Raw genomic sequence first — 23,218 nt, forward strand, 5'->3', positions numbered from 1 at the left:
CTGCTCATTGAATTTTAGTCACGTTAGCCTTGAAGTTTGTCAGACTCACAGGCATTTTCTTGCCTCCAGCCCTTCTCAGGTGCTGGCCACGCTGTACCAATTCTCTTTGCATCACTGGCTGTTTCTTTTCATCCTTCAGGTCTCAGCTTCAAAGATCCTCTGCACAGAGAAGCCTTTCCTGACCAATCTTATTTAAAGTGGGCCTCACGTCTACTTGATATTCTTTTTTTTTAAAAGATCTACATGAAGAAAACTTTATTTTATTTTTAAAGTTGTATTGGCATGTTGTTGATTTTCAATGTTGTCTTAGTTTCAGGTGTACAGCAAAGTGAATCAGTTATACATATATCCACCCTTTTTTAGATTCTTTCCCTATATAGGCCATTATAAAGTATTAGGTAGAGTTCCCTGGCTGTACAGTAGGTCCTTATTAATTATCTATTTTGTATATAGTAGTGTGTATATGTCCATCCCAATCTCCCAATTTATCCCTCCCCCCACCTTACCCTCTGGTAACCATAAGTTTGTTTTCTACATCTGTAACTCTATCCCTGAACTTGTCTCTCATAACACTTAACAAAATTTGGAATTATATATATATATATATATTTATAATTATGATTTTATATATTTGGTGGTTATTTGTTTCTTATTTGCCTTGCCTTCTCCACTGGCACGTAAGCTCCAAGAAGGCAAAGACCAAATCTGTTTGATCTATTCCCGCTGACCCAATGCCATCCCCACACAGAATAAGCCTTGAGTGACTGAATGAATGAATCTCTTGTTTCTTTCCACATCATCATTGTAGAAATGGAAGCATCATTGCTGGGTATGAAGTTGTTGGTTCCAGCAACACATCTGAACTGCTGTCAGGCATTGGGCAGGCGGCTAAGAAGGCTAAGACAGGCCTGCATCAGCTGTTTCCACTAGAAGACAACTCTTTCAGAGTGTTCGGAAAAGGTAACACTGGATTCCCGTCCTCTGTAGGGAAGTAGATTAGGGGAGCCTAATTAGTAGATTGTATTATATATTGGAGATGTTCCCAAAACGGAATTGTTCTAAGACTGACTTTTAGTAGAAACAAGCAGCTGTTTCTCCTCCCGACCAGGATGAAACTCAATTTCAGCTCCACTATTTCAGAGGCTTGCTCATGGGTCAGCTGACCTCCAGTTCTTAGTGTAAACGTCACACAAGACTGATTCACTGCAGGCGCTGATGGAAATGATTCAGCAATCGTTTCCTGGTATACATGCTGGAAGAGCCCTGGGGCTGATGAAATTCCTAAATCATAATCCAAGGGACCCAGGAGAGAAAGCATTTTTTCCAGGTCATTCACATACACCCAGACACACAAACACACACAGATATACATAGACACACACACCCTACTTCTTTTCTTCAGATGTTTAAAAAATTCTTTACATTCAGTTTTAAACCTCTCTTACCAAGCTTTGTGCCACTTTCAACATTTATTCAACAAATATTTACTAAGTATCCAAAGTGATTAGGCACTTAAGACACAGCAGTGGGGAAAAGAAACAAAATTCATAGCCCTTGTGGTTCTTCCTTTCAAGGCTTCCTCTTCGCAGTCCCAACGTGGTAAGAGTATATTATGAAGGGCCAGCTGCAGGAGGAACTAGTGGCTGATCACGATGTGAGAAGCCTTTAAAGGGGTACAAAGTAGGACATGTCACCCCCAAATGGCAACTGCCCATCTTTTAACCCTATCATGCCTGCTTTGTCCCATAGTGTCTTGAAGATTTTCTGGTTTTCTAGTATTCCCTTAAAGAGTGAAAATATTTCCTGGGAGGGATCACACCCCGTCTTATTTTCACCGAATACTTAACTATTTGATAGCCCATTAAATTCAGATTGTTGGCATAGATCAGACACCTGGAGGGAAAGGGGGCCAGCCTTGGGGAGGGTAGGACATCAGGAAAGAGGAAAAGGGGTTGATGGGGTGAAGCTGGGCATCAAAGACAAACTTCTCCTACTCCTGAGTTTTGCCTGGGTTTTGTCTGAAAACATGACTTAGAAAGTACTGCTTTATAGTTTATAGAGAGTGTCAAAATATTCAGAGACATTTTTCTTCTTCGTTTCCATTCTTTTCCAGCCCAGTGTAACAGCATAGTCTTTGGATTTGGGTCTAAGAATGATGAGTATACTCTTCCCTGTAGCAGCGGCTACTCCGGAATCATCACGGCCAGGTGCCAACCCTCTGGGTGGCATGTCCTCAGGGAGACGTGTGTGCTCTCTGAGCTGGAAGAACTGAAGAAGGTAAAAAAAGCATTTCCGCCTTGCAGATTTGCCCTGGTTTTGAGTTTCACAGTGGGTGTCTCCCAGTGAGCATGGCTGGGTGGAAGGTAAAATGTATCAATTTGTCTCATTGGTCAGAAGTCATTGACATCAGACCCTGGGAAACCCAGGGAGTGTAGGCGTGAGTAGTGAGTACCTCAGAAACGTAAGATTGGGTGGTTTTGGGGGGAGGGTGCTGCAGAGGTGTGAATCAATGCTGAAGAGAGCTGAAGATGGCAGAACAGCAACTAAGCTGGCCTCTGAAAGCCTGGGAATCAAAGATCCAAGTGAAGGTATAAGTCAGAAGCTATAACCTTAGTACATTTGTCAGAAACCGGGGTAGGGAATGAGTCAGCCATATAGAATGATAGAACTTCAGTGGCTCTCCAGGGCCATGTGCCTCACCAACTTCCTTCTATAGATCAGAAAAGGGGAGACTAAGGGGCTAGTGGTCCCTCTGGTAGCAGTAGTGTTGAACTAGAAACATGGTCACTTGATTTCCGGTCCAGTGCTATGACCTTCACATGACGCTCTCTTAGGAAGTTTCAAGTACTTAAGATGTAGTAGATAGAAAGATGGAAGCAAATGGTGAGGATTTAAAACTCAAGTCATGGAAGAGGAACTCCAGGACCAGCTCACAGACACTATCCTGCAAATAGTTCGTAGCGAGCAGAACTTCAGTCCCAGCCAGAGATCCTGCTTTGGAAGCAGAGAACCCCACAGTATTCACCAAGGGACCGTGGAAGGTTTACTGCTCTCTTTCTGGACCTCAGTTTTCTCATCTGTAAACTGGGGAGGGAGATTGGAGCAGGTGTCTTCTGAGGTTCATCCTTGTTCTTGCCTTCTTTGGCCCAGTTTCTGGACACGAATTGTAGCTGGGACCAGGTCACCCCAGGGTGTGAGGACAGTCAGATCCCAGGCGCCCTAGGCAGAAAACAGCTCTGTCAGCTGAGAAGAGTAAAAAGGAAAACAGGGGGGATCTGGGATCCTGGGTTGATGTGCTTTGAACAAAGGGAATATCCCTCTTGGCTGCCTTCCAAATTAGCTCAGTGTCGTGGAAGCAGATGGGAGCCTCAAGGAAGAAGTAAAACCCCAAATCCAGTGACCAAGTGTAGCAAAGTCTCCACTTATGTCCCTCTAAATCCTCTATAGGGATTTCTCAGCACAGTATAATGGATATAACATAGGATTTAGTGCCAAGTAGACCCTACCTTTCCACTTCCTAGCTGGGTACTGTTTGGAAAGTCACTGAATCTCACTGAACATCAGGTTCTGTATAATCAGGGTAACAATTTATATAAAAGTGCTTCTTAGTGAATCTCTTCAAGTTTCAATTTCCTTAATCATAAAATGAAAATATCATGGTACCTCCTTTAAAGGGTAATGTAAAGATGAAATCAGTGAATCCCCAGTAAAACGTTTAGCGCACTGTATGGAAAATAAAAAGCACTGAATGACAGCCATTGTATCGTTGTTATCATTGTTATATGATTATCCTACGTTATAATGCACCATACAAATGCTGGTTATTCGTGGCCATGAAATCTGATTTAAGTCTGATGAAGCACAAGCATTTCATTGTTTTCTGGAACATAACCATTTCTGTTCCTAGAACTTCAGTGTGATTGCCAGCAACGCCACTGAGGCAACCGTGTCATCCTTGGTGCAGAATCTTTCAATGGTCATTCAGCAAAACCCATCAACCACCACCGGGAATCTGGATTCTGTGGTGTCAATTCTGGGCAATATCTCATCCCTGTCCCTAGAAAGACACTTCAGTGTGTCCAGTTCGACAATGGAGGTAAGGTCTGCCTGAGCTTGAATGGCTCACTTTAAATGCTCAATCTTGCAGGAGGAATGGCAGAAGCCCCAGTTGATGGGGTGCTGTTGAAAAGGACCAAAGAGCCATGTAACAGTCTTGACGTGAGCTTCACTGCTTCCTCAGCAGTGTATAAGCAACCCCTGGGATCAATTATGTGAGTTCAAAGTGAGAGGGAGCCGCCTCCAGGCAGACTGCCTGGATAGCATCTGGCTGAGGGGAAGGCGTGAGCCTCTGCCCTGAATGACACAGGTGCCAACTTTTTAATATTTAATATTGAGTTGGCAATTGTTCCTTCCCATGGCTATAAGCTCTGACTTTAGTATATCATATTTAGTATATTTTAAGAGCTCCATTTTTTCGACTGGGGAATTCATGACTTAGTTTGGACATTTAAAAATTAACTTTAAAAATTACTCAAATGAGACATGCTCACTATAAGATATACAAATAAACAAAAAGAAAAATAAGTGATATGTAATCTTGTCACCCTAGAATAGCCACTGCTTACATTTTACGTGTCACCTCAGTGCCTAGAAAATGGACAAGGGACACATAGCAGGTACTCAATAAATATTTGTTAAATAAATATCCTTCCAAACACTTTGGATGTGTGCATTTTGTATGTAAAAGCATATAATATTTTACAAAATTGGGTTATATAATGTATGTTGTTACATAATCACACAATCCTGCTTAACTGTATAAGGTGAACATAATGTCAGAGATGACATTAAGTGTGAATAAGTTAAACTCCCTGAATCAAAGATGCTCAGATTTGTTTTTTTTTTTAAAGTCTGACTATGCATTGTTTACAAGAGACCAACTAAAACAAGATGACACAAAAAGGCTAAAAATAAAATGAAGGACAAAAACAGAGCAGCAAACACAAACAAAAAGAAGGCAGAGGTTGCTGGGGCAATAGGAGAAGCTCACTATGCGATCCAGGCCAGAAGCCACAGAGGGCTCAGTTAGGGTAAGACTCAGCCAGAGGGATAGACGCCCACAGCAGATGCCTGGGAACCAGACCCGTAAGAGTGAGTGAGGGTCCTGGGTGAGAAAACGCTGCCTTTCAGGTACGTTTGGAAAAGGAACCTGGTTTTTGTTGTTGCTATTGTTTTTGTTCGTTTGTTTGGCCTTACTGCTTGAGGGATCTTAGTTCCCCAACCAGGGATCGATCCTGGGCCCTCAGCAGTGAAAGCGTAGAATCCTAACCACTGAATTGCCAGGGAATTCCTTGAAAAGGAATCTCAAACTGAGACTGACCCTTAAAACCCACAACAATTCAATGCTTCCTTGTTGCATGTCCAGTGTTTAAGGATTTTTGCTTTATATTCTCCTCTATTAAAGAAAAGTCATAAATACAAATGAATTAAAACTTGAACATTCATGACATGAGTTTAGAACTTCTGATATTAGCAAAAAAACATGATATGGGAAAGCAATTACAAGTAACGTTTCACTCTTGGACCCTCAGCCTGAGGAGTCATGCAGTCCCGTTTGCCATCTCAGAAGGAAGAAAATGCACACTCTGCAGCACCCATTGCAGGATTCTCCTCCTCTCCTCCGAAGCCCCAACCGGAGTATGAATTCCCGGGGGTGATCACCGTGGAACTGACATGATTCTGCTGACCCTCATTTCTTTCTTTTTTTTTTTTTTTTTGGTGGTACGCAGGCCTCTCACTATTGTGGCCTCTCCCGTTGCGGAGCACAGGCTCCGGACGCGCAGGCTCAGCGGCCATGGCTCACGGGCCCAGCCGCTCCGCGGCATGTGGGATCTTCCCGGACCGGGGCACAAACCCGTGTCCCTTGAATCGGCAGGTGGACTCTCAACCACTGTGCCACCGGGGAAGCCCTGACCCTCCTTTCTTAACCCAATGCTTCCACTGCGTGGAGCCCCAGAGCTGAATTTCACTGCTGAGTTTTAATGTGGTCCTCAACTGAGCCAATTCTCTGGGCCATTTTCCTGAGCTTAAGACTCACGACTATCCACCCGTCGTCCTCTGATCTGTTTCCTCAAAATCCAAACTGACTTTCACCCTTGTATTTCAGAATGTCATCAGTATATCTGACCACATCCTTAATTCTACCTCGGTGACCAACTGGACAGTGTTACTTCAGAAAGAAAAGAATGCCGGGTCCCAGTTCCTAGCGTCACTGGAAAACATCAGTGTTCTGGTCCCTTCGACAGCTCTGCCTCTGGAATTTTCTCAAGAATTCATTAACTGGAAAGGGATTCCAGCATCCTCAAATCAAAACAATTTGGGTTACAACTATCAGACTGAAATGTTCCTAAAAAACCCCTCCATTCCCATCAGAGGCCATGCATTAATTAGGTCAGATCAATTCCAGGAGCCCCTTCCAGAAACTATCATCAGCATGACCTCCTTGACCCTGGGGAACATTCTACCTGCTACCAAAAATGGAAATGCTCAGGTCAATGGGCCCGTGATATCCATGGTTATCCCAAACTATTCCATCAATGAAATTTTCCTGACTTTTTCCAAGATAGAATCAAATCTGAGCCAGCCTCATTGTGTGTTTTGGGATTTCAACCATTCGCAGTGGAACGATAATGGCTGCCACCTAGTGAATGAAACTCCAGACTCGGTGACGTGCCGCTGTACTCACCTGACCTCCTTCTCCGTGCTGATGTCACCCTCTGTCCCCCCTGCCATCGTTCCCGTTGTGAAATGGATCACCTTTGTGGGACTGGGGGTCTCCATCGGAAGTCTTGTCTTATGCCTGACCATCGAAGCTCTGTTTTGGAAGCAGGTCAGCAGAAGCCAAACCTCGCACATGCGTCACATTTGCATGGTGAACATAGCCCTGTGCCTCCTGATCGCAGACATCTGGTTTATTGTCGCTGCCTCCGTGCACACCACGGCGAACCCGTCTGGAGTCTGCACAGCTGCAGTGTTCTTTACACACTTTTTCTACCTCTCCTTGTTCTTCTGGATGCTTCTGCTCAGCTTCCTGCTGGCTTATCGGGTTATCCTGGTGTTCCACCACATGGCCACGCCTTTGTTGGTGGCTGTCGGGTTCTGCCTGGGCTACGGGTGTCCTCTTATTATATCCATCGTCACCATTGCGGTCACACAACCCAGCAATGGCTATGAAAGGAAAGATGTGTGTTGGCTTAACTGGTCCGATGGGAGCAAACCTCTCCTGGCCTTTGCGGGTCCCGCCCTGACTATCGTGGCTGTGAATCTGGTGGTGGTCCTGTTAGTTCTCACGAAGCTCTGGAGGCCTGCTGTTGGAGAAAGGCTGACTCAGGACAGCAAGGCCACTGTCGTCCGCGTGGGGAGGAGCCTTCTCGTTCTGACCCCCCTGCTAGGGCTCACCTGGGGGTTTGGCATAGGAACAATGGTTGACAGCCAGAATCCGGCCTGGCACGTTATTTTCGCATCACTCAATGCATCCCAGGTGAGAGCGGTGAGAACAACCTATTATATCATCGGGTAATTGGAATAATTGTAGAGAATTGAGGATGGGAAAACCACTCTGGGGGTGATCGATCTCATTTCCCTGCCTCTAGCAGGACTATTATAACCCAAATTGCCTGGCAACAGTGAATAGAAAAAAATAAAATAAAATAAGATCCAGTCTTCCCAACAGTGATTCTCATACTGAAGCAGAATATTGGGCTTCTTCAGTAATCCATTCCAGGGTTTTAAATCTGTTAGAGTTCACATAGCTAACACTAATCTCTCTTGCCATTGACCCAGTCCTCTTTGTCTTGTGCTGATGTCTGTTAAAGCACACAGGGAAAGGGAAATAAATCCAGAGTGCTTTTTGAGTCTGAATGGTGCAGAAGAAGTCCCTAATGTGCCATAATGTAGGGCCTGGCCAATTGTAGGCAGCACTGTCTTTGTAAATAAAGTTTTATTGGAACACAGCCATGCCCATTCATCTATATAGGGCCTGTGGCTGTTTTCCTTACACAGGCAGAACTGAGCAGTTGTAAGAGACTGGATAACCTGCAAAACCTGAAATATTTACTCTCTGGCTCTTTACAGAAAAAGTTTGCCGAACTCTGCTGCCAAGGATGGGTTTTACATGCCATGATCAGAGAGTATTCAGAGAGTAGGTGGGCAAAACAATCCTTAGATTTTGGTGAATCTGGAAGAGAGCCTTCAGTCCTGGTTCAAGAAATATTTGCTGGGTCTCCTCTGGACAACGACTCAGGGTAGTGGTGGTTAAACATTTGAGCTCTGGAGTTAAATAGCTCTGGGCTCAAATGTGTCATGCTATCCAACTGTGTGACTGCTAACAAATTATTTAATTTCTCTTTACCTTAATTCTCTCATTAATTAATTAATTACCTGTAATATTAAGTACCTGATAATATTTTTAATATTAATTAATATTATTAATATTAATTATCTGATAATATTATTACCTGTGTCTTAGAGTAAATGTGAAGATTAAATGAGATCATTTTGGCGCAGAGTAAGTGCCCAGTAGGTATCTCCTGAATCCAGTTGGTTCTCCACCTACTGCAACAAACCAGGGTACATTTAGGTGGTGGCACAGAGGGCAGTCATGGAGAGCACACACCTAATGGTGACAGGTTTAGGGAACTGCTGTCCAGGGCCCTTGGTGACACGCTGTCTGAACAGGCACCAACTGAGGGTCCTCTGCCTGGGAGGAGAATTTCAAGGTCCAAGAAAGACTCTGCCAAGGGTTACCCAAGGGCTGGATGGACCTGATGGAAAGGATGCTGATATAGTCAACTTCCTCTACTTGGCTTTGGGGTCGGACTTCAGTGACTGCTGACATCATAGACGCTTAGTTAATGTTTGTTTAATGCCTAGAGAAAGACTAAGACATAGAAGCAAATGGAAGTTCTTTGTTTTGGGTTTAGGATAACACAAAGGGGAAAATGGTGCTCCACGTGTGTTTCAGACTTTATTCACGCAATAATTTAATTATATGTTCAACCAAAAAAAAAAAAATGTTTGCGTACTTTGTGTTAATCCAGGCATCGTGGAGTTTACACAGTATCCTTACCTTCAAGGACCCACAGTCAACAGGGGGACAGACAAGGAAATAATTTCAATGTTGGGGGATATAATAGAATAGTAATACATATAAATGCTTTCTTTACTGGAAAAGGAAAAGATAATACATGTGCCTTATTCCTTTTTTTAAGGGCTTTTTCATCTTCTGTTTTGGAATGCTCTTGGATAGTAAGGTATGTGTATTCATTTCTCTCTTTCTCCTTTAACCCAGGCACCTAGTCCCTCCCCTTCAGTTCTAGGGCCCTTATTCATATATAAGAAGTTAGACCATGGGTACCTGCATAATAAAATTCTATAATTTCACAAAAGGCAGGTTCCATCAGGAGACAAAGAAACTAAACACTCATTGCTGAAAATAGAGCTGTAGAGAACTAACCACAACATATAATGTGAACATTGTAGAAAAAAAGGGGAAACTTGTTTTTACTTTTAAATTATGATTTGGCATAATTAACCAGCAGAAAAACTTTCCTTAGGGGTGAATTCCTTTTTGCTCCTTTACTTAATTTATTCATTCACTTAGAATATGCTGAAAGGCCTATCTATATGTATGTTTCTAGAATTTTATGTAGTAAATATTACATAGCCTCTAACATTAAATAGAATTCCTAATGAAGGATGACCAATGTAAGTAAAAGAAAATAGAAAAAAACTTAAACTTCTTTCGTTATTTTTCCAAGCTTTGAGCAATTCTGCAGAGAGAGGTAAAGACAATAAGCTAAAAAATGTAGCCTCTGTTTTAATAAGAAGATAAGGATATTTTATAATTATCATAATTGTTGCACATGCCTCCAAACCCCTGTTTACAAAGAAGCAATTTGCCTCCTTCTTGATTGGACTAAATAATTCTGTTGTTTGCACCATTCACTTGATAAGGACACTCTTCACTTCAAAGACAAACTTCGATTTAGCCATTATTGCCAATTACTAATGTCTAGAATCTGAATTATTATGTTTTTTGGAACTGTTGCTTTTTGTTTCATTCTAGATTTGTTTACAGGTAAAGAAAAGAAATAAAAGAAAAGAAATCCTTTCATCAGATCCACATGCTTATCGCTTATTAAATGCTTCCGGGAAATACTACTACTAAATAACAATTACACTCTTCAGTTTTGTTCTTTTTTTTTTTTTTTTTGCTGTACGCGGGCCTCTCACCGCTGTGGCCTCTCTCGCCGCGGAGCACAGGCTCCGGACACGCAGGCTCAGCGGCCATGGCTCACGGGCCCAGCCGCTCCGCGGCACGTGGGATCCTCCCGTGTCCCCTGCATCGGCAGGCGGACTCTCAACCACTGCGCCACCAGGGAAGCCCTTCAGTTTTGCTCTTGATTTGCCTCTGTACGATTGCCTATGTGTAGTTCCTCACTATTTCTTTTTTGCCCTGTAGCTGCGACAGCTGCTGCTCAACAAGTTGTCTCCTTTAAGCTTTTGGAACCAAGCATCAAAGGTAATCATCTCCTGCAGCCGTGGAGGCAGTTCGTGAAGTTCCAGTTTTGCACTTTTTTACACAGTCCCACGGCAAGCCCACTTTTGTGTAAACCCCTTGAGTTTCTGTCCCGTTATATTCCTGGTATCTGGCACGATGTCCAGCACATGGTCAATACTCATTAAAGAGCTGTTGAATGAATGGGTGAATGAGTGAATGGATGAATGGATGCGAGGGTGTGGAAAGCTTCAAGGATGCTCAGGCATGGGGGTCTGGGGTGCTCTTGTGAGCAAATACATTTCAACGGTGTTGCTTGTTATAGTCTGACTTGTCTCCCAATATCTAGAATCAGTAGGGTCCTTTTCTCTGCCTGCCTGTCTAGATCTCCTGCAGACCACTCTTCCTTCTCCAGAAAATCAGACAGGGAAGCCTTCATTAACTTCTAATATGTAAAATGATCTTTATGAATTTTCCCTTATGCTGGTGTACCTGACTTTGTCACTTGCAATTTTAGCTCTTCAGTCTACAAACTGACAAGTTTGTATGGAAACAAAGGATTCTTGTTTCCATTCTTTGCCACAAAAGTGCAATCCACTTAAGGAACAGTGTAGTTAGGAACAAAAGTACTTGCCTCTCGGTTTTGTCTTTTTGACATTAACTCAGACTTGTGTCTTTTAGCAAGACACGGAGGGCCTTTCAGAAAGGGTTCTAAAGCAGAAATTTCTGTGTGTGATAAAAATCAGCCGATTTAAGTGCATGAAAAACTACATGGATATTTAGAGATTCTTAACAAGGGATAATATAACGTTTTGAAATTAAAAAAACAGTGAGGAAATTAGCCTCTGGCATTTTTATAAAATAATTTTCCTGGGTCTGCATTTCATAGGAGAGGGCTGTGGGTTAGGAAGCTGTGACCCCAGGAGCTGGCAGACCTGATTGTATTTCTGACTCAGTAACCAACTGGCTGTGTGACCTCGGGAAAGTCACTTAGTACCTTTTGGTTTCAATGTTCTCAAGATGTAAAAATTAAGTGTTAGACTAGTTACTCAAAGCAGAAGTTCTAATATTCTGTGATTTTGATTTTATGTCTTGAAGAACTAAAATCCCTTGAACCAGAAAATGTGAAACTAATGAATCATTCTCTACTCTTAAGAAAAGGAGGGAGTTACAGCATGTGTGACTGCATTAAAGTCAAACCTTTAGTTAGTAAAGCAAGACAGGACACTCCCCACCCTACAAAGCAGGAAGTCAGAATTTTTCTCACTGGAAGGCCAAAGAGAGAAAAACACTGAAAAGGAAAATACACCAAAACCAAAAGTAAAGACGCCTGACAGTGGTTTATCTCCCTGTTTTCATTTTTTTTATTTTTATTTTTTATTTTTTTGCAGTATGCGGGCCTCTCACTGTTGTGGCCTCTCCCCTTGCGGACCACAGGCTCCGGACGCGCAGGCTTAGCAGCCATGGCTCACGTGCCTAGCCGCTCTGCGGCATGTGGGATCTTCCCAGACCAGGGCACGAACCTGTGTCCCCTGCATCGGCAGGTGGACTCTCAACCACTGCGCCACCAGGGAAGCCCTATCTCCCTGTTTTTAATGTAAATTGTTGACCTTTTTCAGAAGGCAGCAGTGGTCAGTGAGGGCTTTGCATCTTCTGGATTTGTACCCCTTCTCCAGTTTCACTTTCAAATTAGGTGACAGAAATGAGCTTTTGTTTTCTGGGTAGGTGGCTCATTTGCTTTAAAGTAAATGCACATTTGGCAGAAGAAAAATTGAGTATTTGTAATCTTCTGAGGGAGTCTGAATGAAAAAGCAGGCACCTGAAAGAATACTTTGAATGCCTAAATGACTTGGTTTTCTTTTGTGCAGCAAAACTCATCAGATTCATCTGTCAAACCCAGATTCAAAAAGACTTTCAACCCATTCCAACACAAACGTGAGTTACAACAAACCAAAGGTTCTAAGGGGTAGGAAGAAAGAACATGAATCCATCACGGGCAACTCACTTTAGAGTCCAATCAAAATTCTTTGGATTTCAGATAAAGTTCAAGTGTCGGAACTTGAAAAAGCGTATTTCCCTCCCCAAATGCTCAATGTGCTCATCCAGAAGCTTTGGGTCCTGTTATCACTGCCACCAACCAGCCTGAGGGCTTTTAATAAATCTGTTTACCTTTTTGGACCTTTGTTCCTCATCAGTAAAAAGAAAAACTAAGAGATCACTAAGTTTCCTTCCAGCAGTAACATTCAGTGATCTCAAACCAATCTCATTCCCCAACGTCTGAAAATACGGTGCTTCTCTTCTCAAATGAGAGATGTCTGACAAATGTAAGCTTCTATGGCATTAATAAAATGCTGTACACCCTAACCTCTTCCTAACACTGTCCAAAATTGTAAGGAATTGCATAGGCTTATTTTCATTTTGGTCTTATGCTTGATTCCAACATAGTAGCAATAATTCTTATCCTCTTTTTCCTCTTTTAGGCAACTATGTACTTTCTTATACTGGAGAGTCCTCAAACGACATCACGCTAACTCAGTTTTCATCAACTGAATAAAACCGGGAACCCTAAAATCAAGGAAAATTTTTTGGAGCAAATTGACATTAGAGCTAAATGTCAGTGAAGAAATCATGCTCAATATTCAATGGATTTTTCTGATTTCGGAGTCTGAGAATATAATAAGGAACTCTCAGCAGTTTCATGACAGCCATCTTTATCTTCAATTAAATGGAGAGATTTACTTCCATGGGGTTTGATTCAAAGGAATTGCTTCATAAATGTAGAAGATTAAGTTTTTGTCGGAAATTATGTCAGTTGTACTAGCCTCTCACTGCCACAAACTATGGTTTCCTTTTTCATAAAATAGCGTTATTCATGTGACATTTCTAATCACCTGAATTGGAGTAAGGAAATGTCATGAAATCACTTTAGATGCATTGATGGACCATGTTCACTTTCTTATAAAAAAAGTCACTGGTGAAATTTCCTAGAGAAAAGGCGTTTTCCTCCAAAAACTTCCAGTTGGATTTTATGCTTGTTTTTGTGGTACAGTCACTGAACTTTGAAAGTTAATCAGAAACAAAATAGAAGTGTCCATTTCAGATAGCTTCATAGCTGTTACTTAGGAAGTATAAAGCAGTATATATATATATATATATATATATATATATATATATATATATATATATAATGCATTATTTTTCAGTTTACAAGGCACTTTCATCTGGTCCCCCATCCAATGACGTGAGGTGTCCAGGCAGACCTAGTGCAGACATGATGAAATAGAGGCTTGGACAAGTGAAGTGACTTCCCAAAGTGAAGCCAGTAAAGGGCGCTTTTAGGACTTTTGGTTCCTAGTCCATTTCTACAGCCTCATAACAGCCTTGAAAATTACCTGCAATCCTAAGCAAGCCTTATGAGGTTAGATACGAGATTCATCACTCCCAGAATTCTCTCTATGTAAGAGGAAAATTGAGGGAGAATTTGGTTGTCAGCATCCAGAAAGACCTTAAAGCACCTGGTTTTCTTTCATGATGCACTGTCGGCACTTTTGGAAGTTATTTACATGTATGGCCGTTGCTACTTTTGGATGAGATAGAGAGCAGCAGGTGAAGGCACTGCAGGAAGCAACATTTCCCTTCCATACTGCCATCACTTTGGGCTCACCTGAGTTTCAGTCCTGACCACGGTGCCCAGAAGAACTAAGCCCTTTGATTCATCCTTGCTTCCAGAGCCTCCTAACAATCCGCTGTGGCATTTTTAAAGCAAGTGTTGATTTCTTTCAATAACAATTGCAGTGATGATGATGATGATGGTGGTGGTAAGAAGTCATAAAAGAAGAAGCTACATGTAGAGGGTCCTCACTATGTGTCAGGCATTATTCTAAGTGCTGTGCATCTATTAACTCATGTAATCTTCACAATAAGCTTGTGAAGGGGGAATAATATTATCCCTGTTTTACAGCTGCTGAAACTAAGGCACAGAGAGGTGAGATGTGAGCAGGGCAACATGGATGGCAAATGGCTATGCCAGGGTAGTAGTTATGGAAGTTGAATTACAATAAGAAGAGGGTTATATAAGTCAGCCTAGCAGGATTGGAACTGCTAATTTAATTGTAATTAGAATCCTAGACTACTTGGTCTGCAAGGGAGCTCAGGTATCATCTAGCTGCTATTTTATGAGTAACCCTGATGTCCTAAGGCTCAGCAGCCTGTGATTACAAAAGTAAGTCAAGTCCACATTTACTGCTATCTGTAGGAGTATATTAGTCAGCTCAGACTGCCATAACGGAACATCACAGACCAGTGGTTTAGACAACAGAAATTTATTTTCTCATGGTTCTGGAGTCCAGGAAGTCCAAGTTGAAGCTGCCGTTGGGCTTGTTTTCTAGTGAGACTGCTCTTCTGTCTTGTCTGTGTCCTCACATGGCCTCTTCTCCATGCACATGCAAATAGAGCTCTCTGGTGTCTCCTCCTCTTCTTATAAGGACACCGATGCTATCAGATTAGGGCCCCACCCTTATCAGCTCATTTCACCTTAATTACTTCCCTACTGACCCTGTCTCCAAATAATCACATTGGCGGTTAGAGCTTCGACATACGAATTTTGCAGGGACACTATTCAGTCCATAACAACTAGCTAGAATTTTTATTTGCCTGTTTAATTGAAATTAGGGTCTTTTAAAAGTGTGTTGGATCACATACCATATATCATGTTTGTCTAACCCACTGACTACACACACATTCAGCTCAGCTCCCTTCCAGAATGCTACTGAAACAGCAATAAAATAATTAAAAAAGGAGAAAGACATTGGAATATTTTCTATGGCTGTGTAAAAAACTGCCACAAACTTAGGGGTTTAAAACAAACCTGCATTTATTTTCTCACAGTTTCCCTGGGTCAAGAGTCCAGACACAGCTTAATTGGGTCCTCTGCTCAGGGTCTCACAAGACTGAAGGAGCTAGCTGGTCTACCTCTTTATCTGGAGGCTTGACTGGAGAAGAATCCACCTCCAACTCATTCAGTTTACGGGCAGAACTTATTTCCTTGCAGCTGTGGTAAAGAGAACCTTGGCTTTTTGCTGACTATTGGCCAGAGGCTACCTTGGGACACTAGAGGTCACCTACACATCCCTGCCACTGGGATTTTCCAAAATGGCCGCTTATGTCATTAAGCCTGCAAGGAGAGTCTCTTAGTCCAGTCTGCTTTTAAGACAGAGTCTTGTCCAATATAAGGTAATCAGGGGAGGGACATCCTATACCTTTTTCCGTATTCTATCGGCGAGAAGTGAGTCACAAGTCCTGGCCACACTCAAGGGAAGGGGATTTCTAAAGGTGTGAACAGTAGGAGGAAGGGATTACCGGACCTGAACTACTGAGGATAAGGAGAGAGAGAGGAAGCAACAGCAACAGAGCTTTGGAGAGCAGGTGGGGTGAGTGCAAACTGGCTTAGCTGGCCTAAGAAAGCTAAATATGAAGCCAGAAGCGAGGGAAACCAAGAAGCAAGCTGCTTTACCCTGCAGAATCCCCCAAGAGACTGGAGACTTGGCAGCACCAGAGTCCATAAGAAGTGAAGTGAAGGTGGAACTGAACCGTACGGTTGTTCAAAGTCAGTTTAAGAAACAGACTCTCAGATGCCTCCCTCACCCCAAGCAACCAAGTAACCATCCCTTCCTCCATCCTAGCAATAGAATATATGGATATGTGGGGGAAACATGGGATTTGGGGACTGTGAGACTCCGGAAGCATTTGAGGGAGAGTTTACCATCTCCAAAACAGAGAGATTCAGTGACAGTTAACATATAACACCAGCAGCGAGGCTTACCTCCTCCTGGCAAGAGACTGGGACGGTCCTCCCTGGAGAATCTGATCACCAGGAGAAAACACTGAAAGATACTGACTCTGGGTGTTTGCTAATGAAATGTTCACACCTACAGTGAAGCCAAGAACCATCCTACGCACTTTGTTCACAGACCTTCCAATCAGCTCTTCAATGTCCTACTCTGAAAAGTATAGCCAAACCGTCACAGCCCACTAGTCTCTCTAGGAAAGCACCCAGTATTAAATGCAGAGGGCAAAACAAACAGAAAGAGCCAGTATGGTGTCACCTAGAATCCAGTTCTATGAGCTCGACTAGAAGATGAAGGAGAAAACAGAGAAAGGAAGCTGGGGCAGGGGCAGGGGGGTGGGGGGACGTGACTAGAAAGAGGGGAAGGGCAGGGATCAATACTAACCTCCAACAGAACATTGCCTTTATGAACAGGGTGCTATAAAAAGGCATACTGGGGCCACAGAAAGAATCTTTGGAACTAAAAATAGAATAACATAACCACTAAAATACTTCAACTGAGGGGATGGAAGATAAAGTTGAGGCAATGACCTGGAAAATAGAAATAAAAGAAAAAGATGTAAAATGAAAGAAAAAAAATTAGAGGACTAGACCCAGAATTTCACCATTTGAATAGTAGGATTTTCAGAAAGAAAGACTAGAGGAACAAAAGGAAGGCATCATTAAAGTCATAAACAGAGAACATTTTTTGGTCACTTAGGGTCATGAGTTTCTCTACTGAAAAGGCCCACAGAATGCCCAGTATGATAAATGAAAATAGACCCACAGTTAGACATGCTATCATCTGAATGTTTGTGTCTTCCCCAAATTCATATGTTATGAATTCATACCTAGTCCCCAAGGTGATGGTGGTAGGAAGTGGGGCCTTTGGGAATTGTTTGGGTCATGAGGGCGGCTGTTGCATGAATGAGATTCGGGCTCTTATAAAAGAGGTCTCACAGAGCTCCCCAGCCCTTCCCACCACCCGAGGTTGTAGCAAGAAGCCGGACGTCTGCAACCCGGAAGAACCTTCACCAGATCTTGTACTTCCCACCTCCAGAACTGTGTTGAATAAGTATTTGTTGTTTATATGGCGTCCAGTCTATAGTATTTTTCTATAGCAGCCCAAATGGACTGAGACAACATTATTGTGAAATTTCAGGTCACAGAAGAAAAAAAAAGAAGATACAAATATTTTCAGAGAGGAAAAGTGGGATTTATCTGAAGGGTCCAAATCAGAATATTATCAGGACTCTTCACAGCAGCAGTATAAGCTAGAAAACAATGGAAAATGTCTTCAAAATGTTGAGAAGAAAAGACTGCAACCTAAAAGCAATTAAGTGTGAGGAAGAATAAAGATAGTTTCAGACGCAGAAATTCTTGACACGTTTTCCTGCAATACTGCCTTTCCCAAAGGTTACTGGGGAATAGACTGCACCAAAGGCAGCAATAAGCCCAGAAAGACTTGGGACACAAGATGCAGTAGAAGAGAGAGAGAGAGGGAACCTCTAGTGTGGGAATAAGGGAGTCGCTAGCCAGACAGCAGCCGTGGGGCCGGTCCAGGCTGGACCCACAGCAGAGACTGCTCAACAAGGTGAAAATGATAGGATACCTGATATACTTGAGTGTTATTTAGAAGAGACCTACATACTTTGAGGTAGGTTGGGTATGGATTTTTCACAAGAACACAGAAATCTAAGCAAGTAAAAAAAGTTACACCTAACAGAAATAAAATGTTGTGCAAAAAAGGAAGAGCAGTTAAGCATACTACCTGGCTCAGCTATGAATAGAGCATACAGAGTGCCAATAATGTGAAACGATTTGGATATAACCAAAATAATAACGATGTATCGGGAAGGTGGAGAATAGGAAGTATATTTGAGAGGATAGGAAAAGAGATGTAAATACTCATTCTTTGTTTTTGGAAATCAATAAAACTGAGAAACCAAGAAGTAGCATTATAGTCATGTTATTTAGAAACATAGAAATAAATATCAAAAGAATCAACTAAATCAGTTAAAAGAGTTTGTCTCTGAGAAGCAGGGAATTATAGAGTTATTTGACTCTTGAAATCATATCCACGTGACTTTGGTTTAATGTGTGTGTGTGTATAATTGGAGACAGCATGAGACATCCTGAAATAGGAAGTCACCTTGATTGATTTGATTGGCCACAAGCTTATGTAGCCTTGGTCAGCTGCTTCAGTTCTTGGAGATACCTACGAAACCTTCAATTTGTAATGTCCAGTAGGACACTTGGCATACCAATCTATTGTTCCAGGGAGAATCTGGGCTAGAGATACACTCTTAGGGTCTTCACCCTGGAGATTATGGTTAAAGCCATGGGACCAGATGAAATCACCTAGCAGGTACAGGGAAAGAAGTGAGTAGGTCCAAGCATTGAGCTTTGAGGGTACCCCATCATTTAGAAGTAGGGAGAGGACGAGGATTCAGTAAAGAGGAAGGAGAAGGGCAGCCTGTGAAGTAGGAGGGAAACCAGGACAATGGGACCCAGAAGCAAAGAAAAGCATTTCAAGAAGGAGTTCAAGGACAGCAACTGGGTTAACTACTGCTGAGAGTCAAGAAAGATAAAGAGCCTGACTTGCCCATTCCAGTTTGAATGTGAAGATCATTAATGTATGAATATAATAAGCACTCAGGGTAAGGAATTCCACTAGTGGAGAGTTTCACATTGAACACAGAGAACGGAATCGTGTTTAGATGTTGCCATCCCTCATATTGGATAAGCTCTTCCAGATCTGCAACTAGCTATTTTAGAAAGATTAATTTTCTCCATTTTTTGGATGCTTCCAGAACAAATGGAGGGGCTGAGGGATGGTCATTTTGTCGCACCTAGAATGTTTCCCAGCCGGATGCAGATTTTGGTAAAAGTCCCAAATCTATTTCTTTCTCAATGATTCTTATGAGGAAAGACAATGTGCCTTTTGTTAAAAGAAGGCAGCAAAACTGTGCTGTACTTACCTTTATTAAACTTCAGGGGGCAGGCTCTGACCAAGAAATAAATCCTGGACAAATTGCTCAAAGCTTAAATACACCTGAGATCCAGCCTGGAATGTGGCGAGGTGAAAGGCGTTTTAATCCAGCTACTCTAATTAGGAACAATTTACAGTGTTGCTGCTGTGTTTTGTCTAGTAAAAGAGATTGGGAGCTAAGAATGTAATAACTCTGTTTGGGGCTGGGAAACAATACCTCTGTTTCCTGGGTTTAAGCCCAAGGGTGCTGACGAACAGTTGAAGCCTGCTTTGAAGCAAAGCAGGAATTAGCCGTGGTTGGCAGGGGATTTTTGCCTGCTAGAAAACCAGTGTTTTATTTAAAATGTAGGTTGTCTAACAGGATATACCTTGAGTAACTTGGGCAAATGCAAGTTAATGCAAGTATGTGGCACCAAATAGATTGGGGATGTTCCTAGATTTTTGGATTCATTGTTTACTTTGGGGGAAAATGGTTTGGCAGATTTTGCACAGTTTTGTCATACATGAGCTTCCATGAACGCATTACCCTAACTCTTCAGGGCGGAGGGAACAGAACAAAAGAAACATAAAATAGTGACTTCATTCAGAGCAAAGATTTACTAGGGCCTCAAAGATGAATCAGGAAAGCTCAGGGCTGCTGGCAATTTATTCCTCAGCCCTCCCCTTGCTGCCAGGGCTTGCGTTAGCCTTACGCAGTCCAAGCTCATACTGCCCGCTGCACAACAGGCCAATAGATCAAGAGATGAGGTGTTGGGACGAGGAATAGTGACCTTATCTGGAAAGCCAGCAGACCAAGAAGTGGGTGGACTAGTGTCCCAAAGAAGCATCCTGCCCAGATTTGGGTGCTAGTTTCTTTTATAGAGCCAAGAGGAGAAGGTGAGGAGGTAAAGTAAAAAAAGGGTTAAGTTTTGCAAATATTTCCTGGTTCCTGCCAGACTCCGGAGGGGATGTGTTGATTTCTTCTTTCCTGCAGCCATTCATAGGTTGGCCTGGTCGGGATGTTTCCTGTGAGCTAAACAAAGGTATTTTAGCTTAATCCTCAGGCATGGGAGGCAGGGTTCCCCAGGATGGGCCATTATGTATACTTTAAGCCTTAGGCAACACCCCTTTAGTGATTAACTTGTAGCAAAAGCAATAGAATACAAAGATTAAAATAAAAGAGACAGATCCAATATGGAGTCAGATTTGTTCTTCCCTATTACATTATTGACAGAAAGGGTAGGAAAGGGAACAGAGGTGACCAAAGCCCTCAGGATCCCAGTTTCTGTCTTAGACTCAGCATAGATCATGCTCGTTAATCCTCAGAACAACACAGTAAGTTGCATATTATTTTCCCCCTTCTATAGATAAGGAAGCTGGGACTCGGAGAGTTTGGGTAAGCTGTACACAGCAGGAAGGGTCCAGAGCACTCCACTCTGCCTCACTTCCCTTGTTCAGAAAGCCTCCTCGCTTCACTCTATGCAAGCAGCAACCATTCCTAATATTTTGTGAATAGAGATTTATTGCTTTGGGATAAATATTGGACCCTCAGGCTGTACCATGAAGTAATTTATCCAGACACTCGACTCCAGCTTCTCCTGATAACCCGGGCAAGGTCAGGGAAGGGTTAGAACTTGAGAAAAGGACAAGTGATGGGGGAAGAGTCCACTGGTGACCACAAACTCTTCTGTAATTTGTCTCCATTTCACCTGCTTGATCCTAAAAAAAAAAAGTGCCCATGTACATTTCCATGATGGGCTCCATGGGGCTTATGTAGAGGGTTCTCTCTGGGATGGAGTCCTTGGGAGGCCCACCTCTAGTTTGCCTCCATCACTTCTCTGTGGGTCAACTTCCCATCAGTAAAACCACAGATCTGCATTAATTCGATAAGCTCAGAGATCCCTTCCAGTCCTGACTTTCTCTGATTCTGCGTCTCTTCATAGGTAACACCCTGGGAGAAGAGAAATTTATCACCAAAGAGTACCAAGTGGGTTTGGCAAGACCTTATCTTGCTGGGTAGGAATCACAGACAAAGCATTGCCAACAACTACTTTTATGCCAGCCAGATGGGAGGCAACACCCCTCTGGAATTCTGACCTGACACTTGAAACCAGAGGAGAGGAGAGCCCCAGTGTGATGTGTTGCCAAGGGACACATTGCTTTTATGGATAAGGTTTCCTGGTTCTTAGATCTCAGCCATGTCCCCCAGTAGAGCACGGCGAGGCAGCTGTGGATTCCATGACAATACACAGCCAGGCACTGCCAAGGACAACTCTTTGTGGCACGAAAGCTTGCCTGGTGCTGGTGATAACGTGACTTTGTTTTCCTGAAGTAGGCTGGGTGTGGGGAGCCAGCCCCACCTGTCCTCTATGTCACCTGATGCGGGGAACGTTATACAGCCCCCCTCCCCATCAGCTTTCAAAGGAATATGTAAGAAGTCACATTCATGGAATCACTTTCAAAATTTGTGTTGATAATTTTTTACATATTAAATTCTGCAAACATGCAGTGCACCTGCCCTGCGTTCTTTTAGACTAGAGCAATGATTCCCAAACTATATCTTCAACCGGCAGCATCAGCATGACTGGAACTTCTTAGAAATGCCAATTCCTGGACCCCACCCCAGACCTCCTAAATCAGAAACTCTGGAGTGGTGCCCAGGGAGTGCTGTTTTAACAAGCCCTCCGGGGGATTCTGATGCACACTCAGATTTGGGAACCACCAACTTAGAGAACTGAAAGGGGGAATGTTTCAGGCTGAGGGCAGGAGATTAGGATCTGAATAAACCTTGCCCTGTGCAGGAGGGTAGGGCAGGGAGTGAGGACTTTTTTGTTTCATTTTCTAATGACAGCACTTCCGTGAGCCTCAGGGATCAAGACAGTCTTGGTACTGGTGCGAGCAGAGAAGTGTTAATGATAGATGTGTAATGTAACAGAACTGATAAGAAAGAAAAGGGATTGAGGCCTGGCTCCAACACTTACTAACGGTATTAACTTGGTTCCATTCCCAAAGCCCAGTTACTTCATCTGTAAGCTAAGGGTAATAACTCTTTGGAAAGTTATTGTTGGGAGTTCATGAGAGAACCTGAAAATTCTCGGCATACTGCCTGGTATTTGGTAAGCCTCCAACAAATACCGGCTATTACTAATATTAATAGTGCTGAAGTTAATAAAGCAGCGTGAATTCTATATGATATTGTCACGGCCCCAAAGCAGTGCACTTCGAGGAAAGATACAGTCTTCAAGGTCCAGAGAGAAGGGTTCGAATATCAGTCCGGCTATTGACCACGTTGGACAGGCTATCTTATTTCTAGTTATTTGTTAAAAATCGGAAAGATGGGGGCTTCCCTGGCGGCGCAGTGGTTGAGAGTCCGCCTGCCGATGCAGGGGACACGGGTTCGTGCCCTGGTCTGGGAAGATCCCACATTCCGCGGAGCGGCTGGGCCCGTGAGCCATGGCCACTGAGCCTGCGCGTCCGGAGCCTGTGCTCCGCAACGGGAGAGGCCACAACAGTGAGAGGCCCGCGCACCGCAAAAAAAAAAAAAAAAAAAGAAAAATCGGAAAGATGACAATTATCTATTGTCATCATGTTCAGGCTTGTTTAATGCCTGAATATATAGGAGTCCAATACATTTTCTTTTTTCTTCCTCTTCCTTCAGTGGGAAAGGAAACCCAATTTTCAAGGGTATGAAGGTCAGTGTGTCAGCGATTTAATCATGCAGAACATTCATATCGGAGCGTTCTGTCGAGGTGGCTTACAAAATACTTGTTTAAAGCTGAGGAGAAAGGCCATGGGCAGCTGTGAAGGAGAGAAGGACCCTGGATGTATATTTCTTTTTCTTGTTCATTATCCTATAGAAAAGTGT

General features: G+C 42.9%; 1 protein-coding gene across 3 annotated transcripts in view; it reads left to right on the forward strand.

The window, feature by feature from the left end:
- Positions 1-15,350, forward strand: part of ADGRF1 (adhesion G protein-coupled receptor F1) — a 37,787-nt gene extending 22,437 nt beyond the window's left edge. The window contains exons 9-16 of one of the 3 annotated variants that reach the window (XM_067752754.1): positions 809-960; positions 2,114-2,277; positions 3,908-4,096; positions 6,167-7,540; positions 9,270-9,311; positions 10,523-10,582; positions 12,427-12,493; positions 13,039-15,350. In XM_067752754.1, the coding sequence (XP_067608855.1) occupies positions 809-960; positions 2,114-2,277; positions 3,908-4,096; positions 6,167-7,540; positions 9,270-9,311; positions 10,523-10,582; positions 12,427-12,493; positions 13,039-13,112 (2,122 nt within the window). In that variant the 3' untranslated portion in view covers positions 13,113-15,350. Of the gene's footprint in view, positions 1-808; positions 961-2,113; positions 2,278-3,907; positions 4,097-6,166; positions 7,541-9,269; positions 9,312-10,138; positions 10,240-10,522; positions 10,583-12,426; positions 12,494-13,038 lie in introns of those variants that run through there. The other 2 variants (XM_067752756.1, XM_067752755.1) reach the window with 2 other exon arrangements.
- The last annotated feature ends 7,868 nt before the right edge of the window (positions 15,351-23,218 follow it).

Source organism: Pseudorca crassidens, chromosome 10 (genome assembly GCF_039906515.1).
Source record: "Pseudorca crassidens isolate mPseCra1 chromosome 10, mPseCra1.hap1, whole genome shotgun sequence".
Lineage (NCBI taxonomy): Eukaryota > Metazoa > Chordata > Mammalia > Artiodactyla > Delphinidae > Pseudorca > Pseudorca crassidens.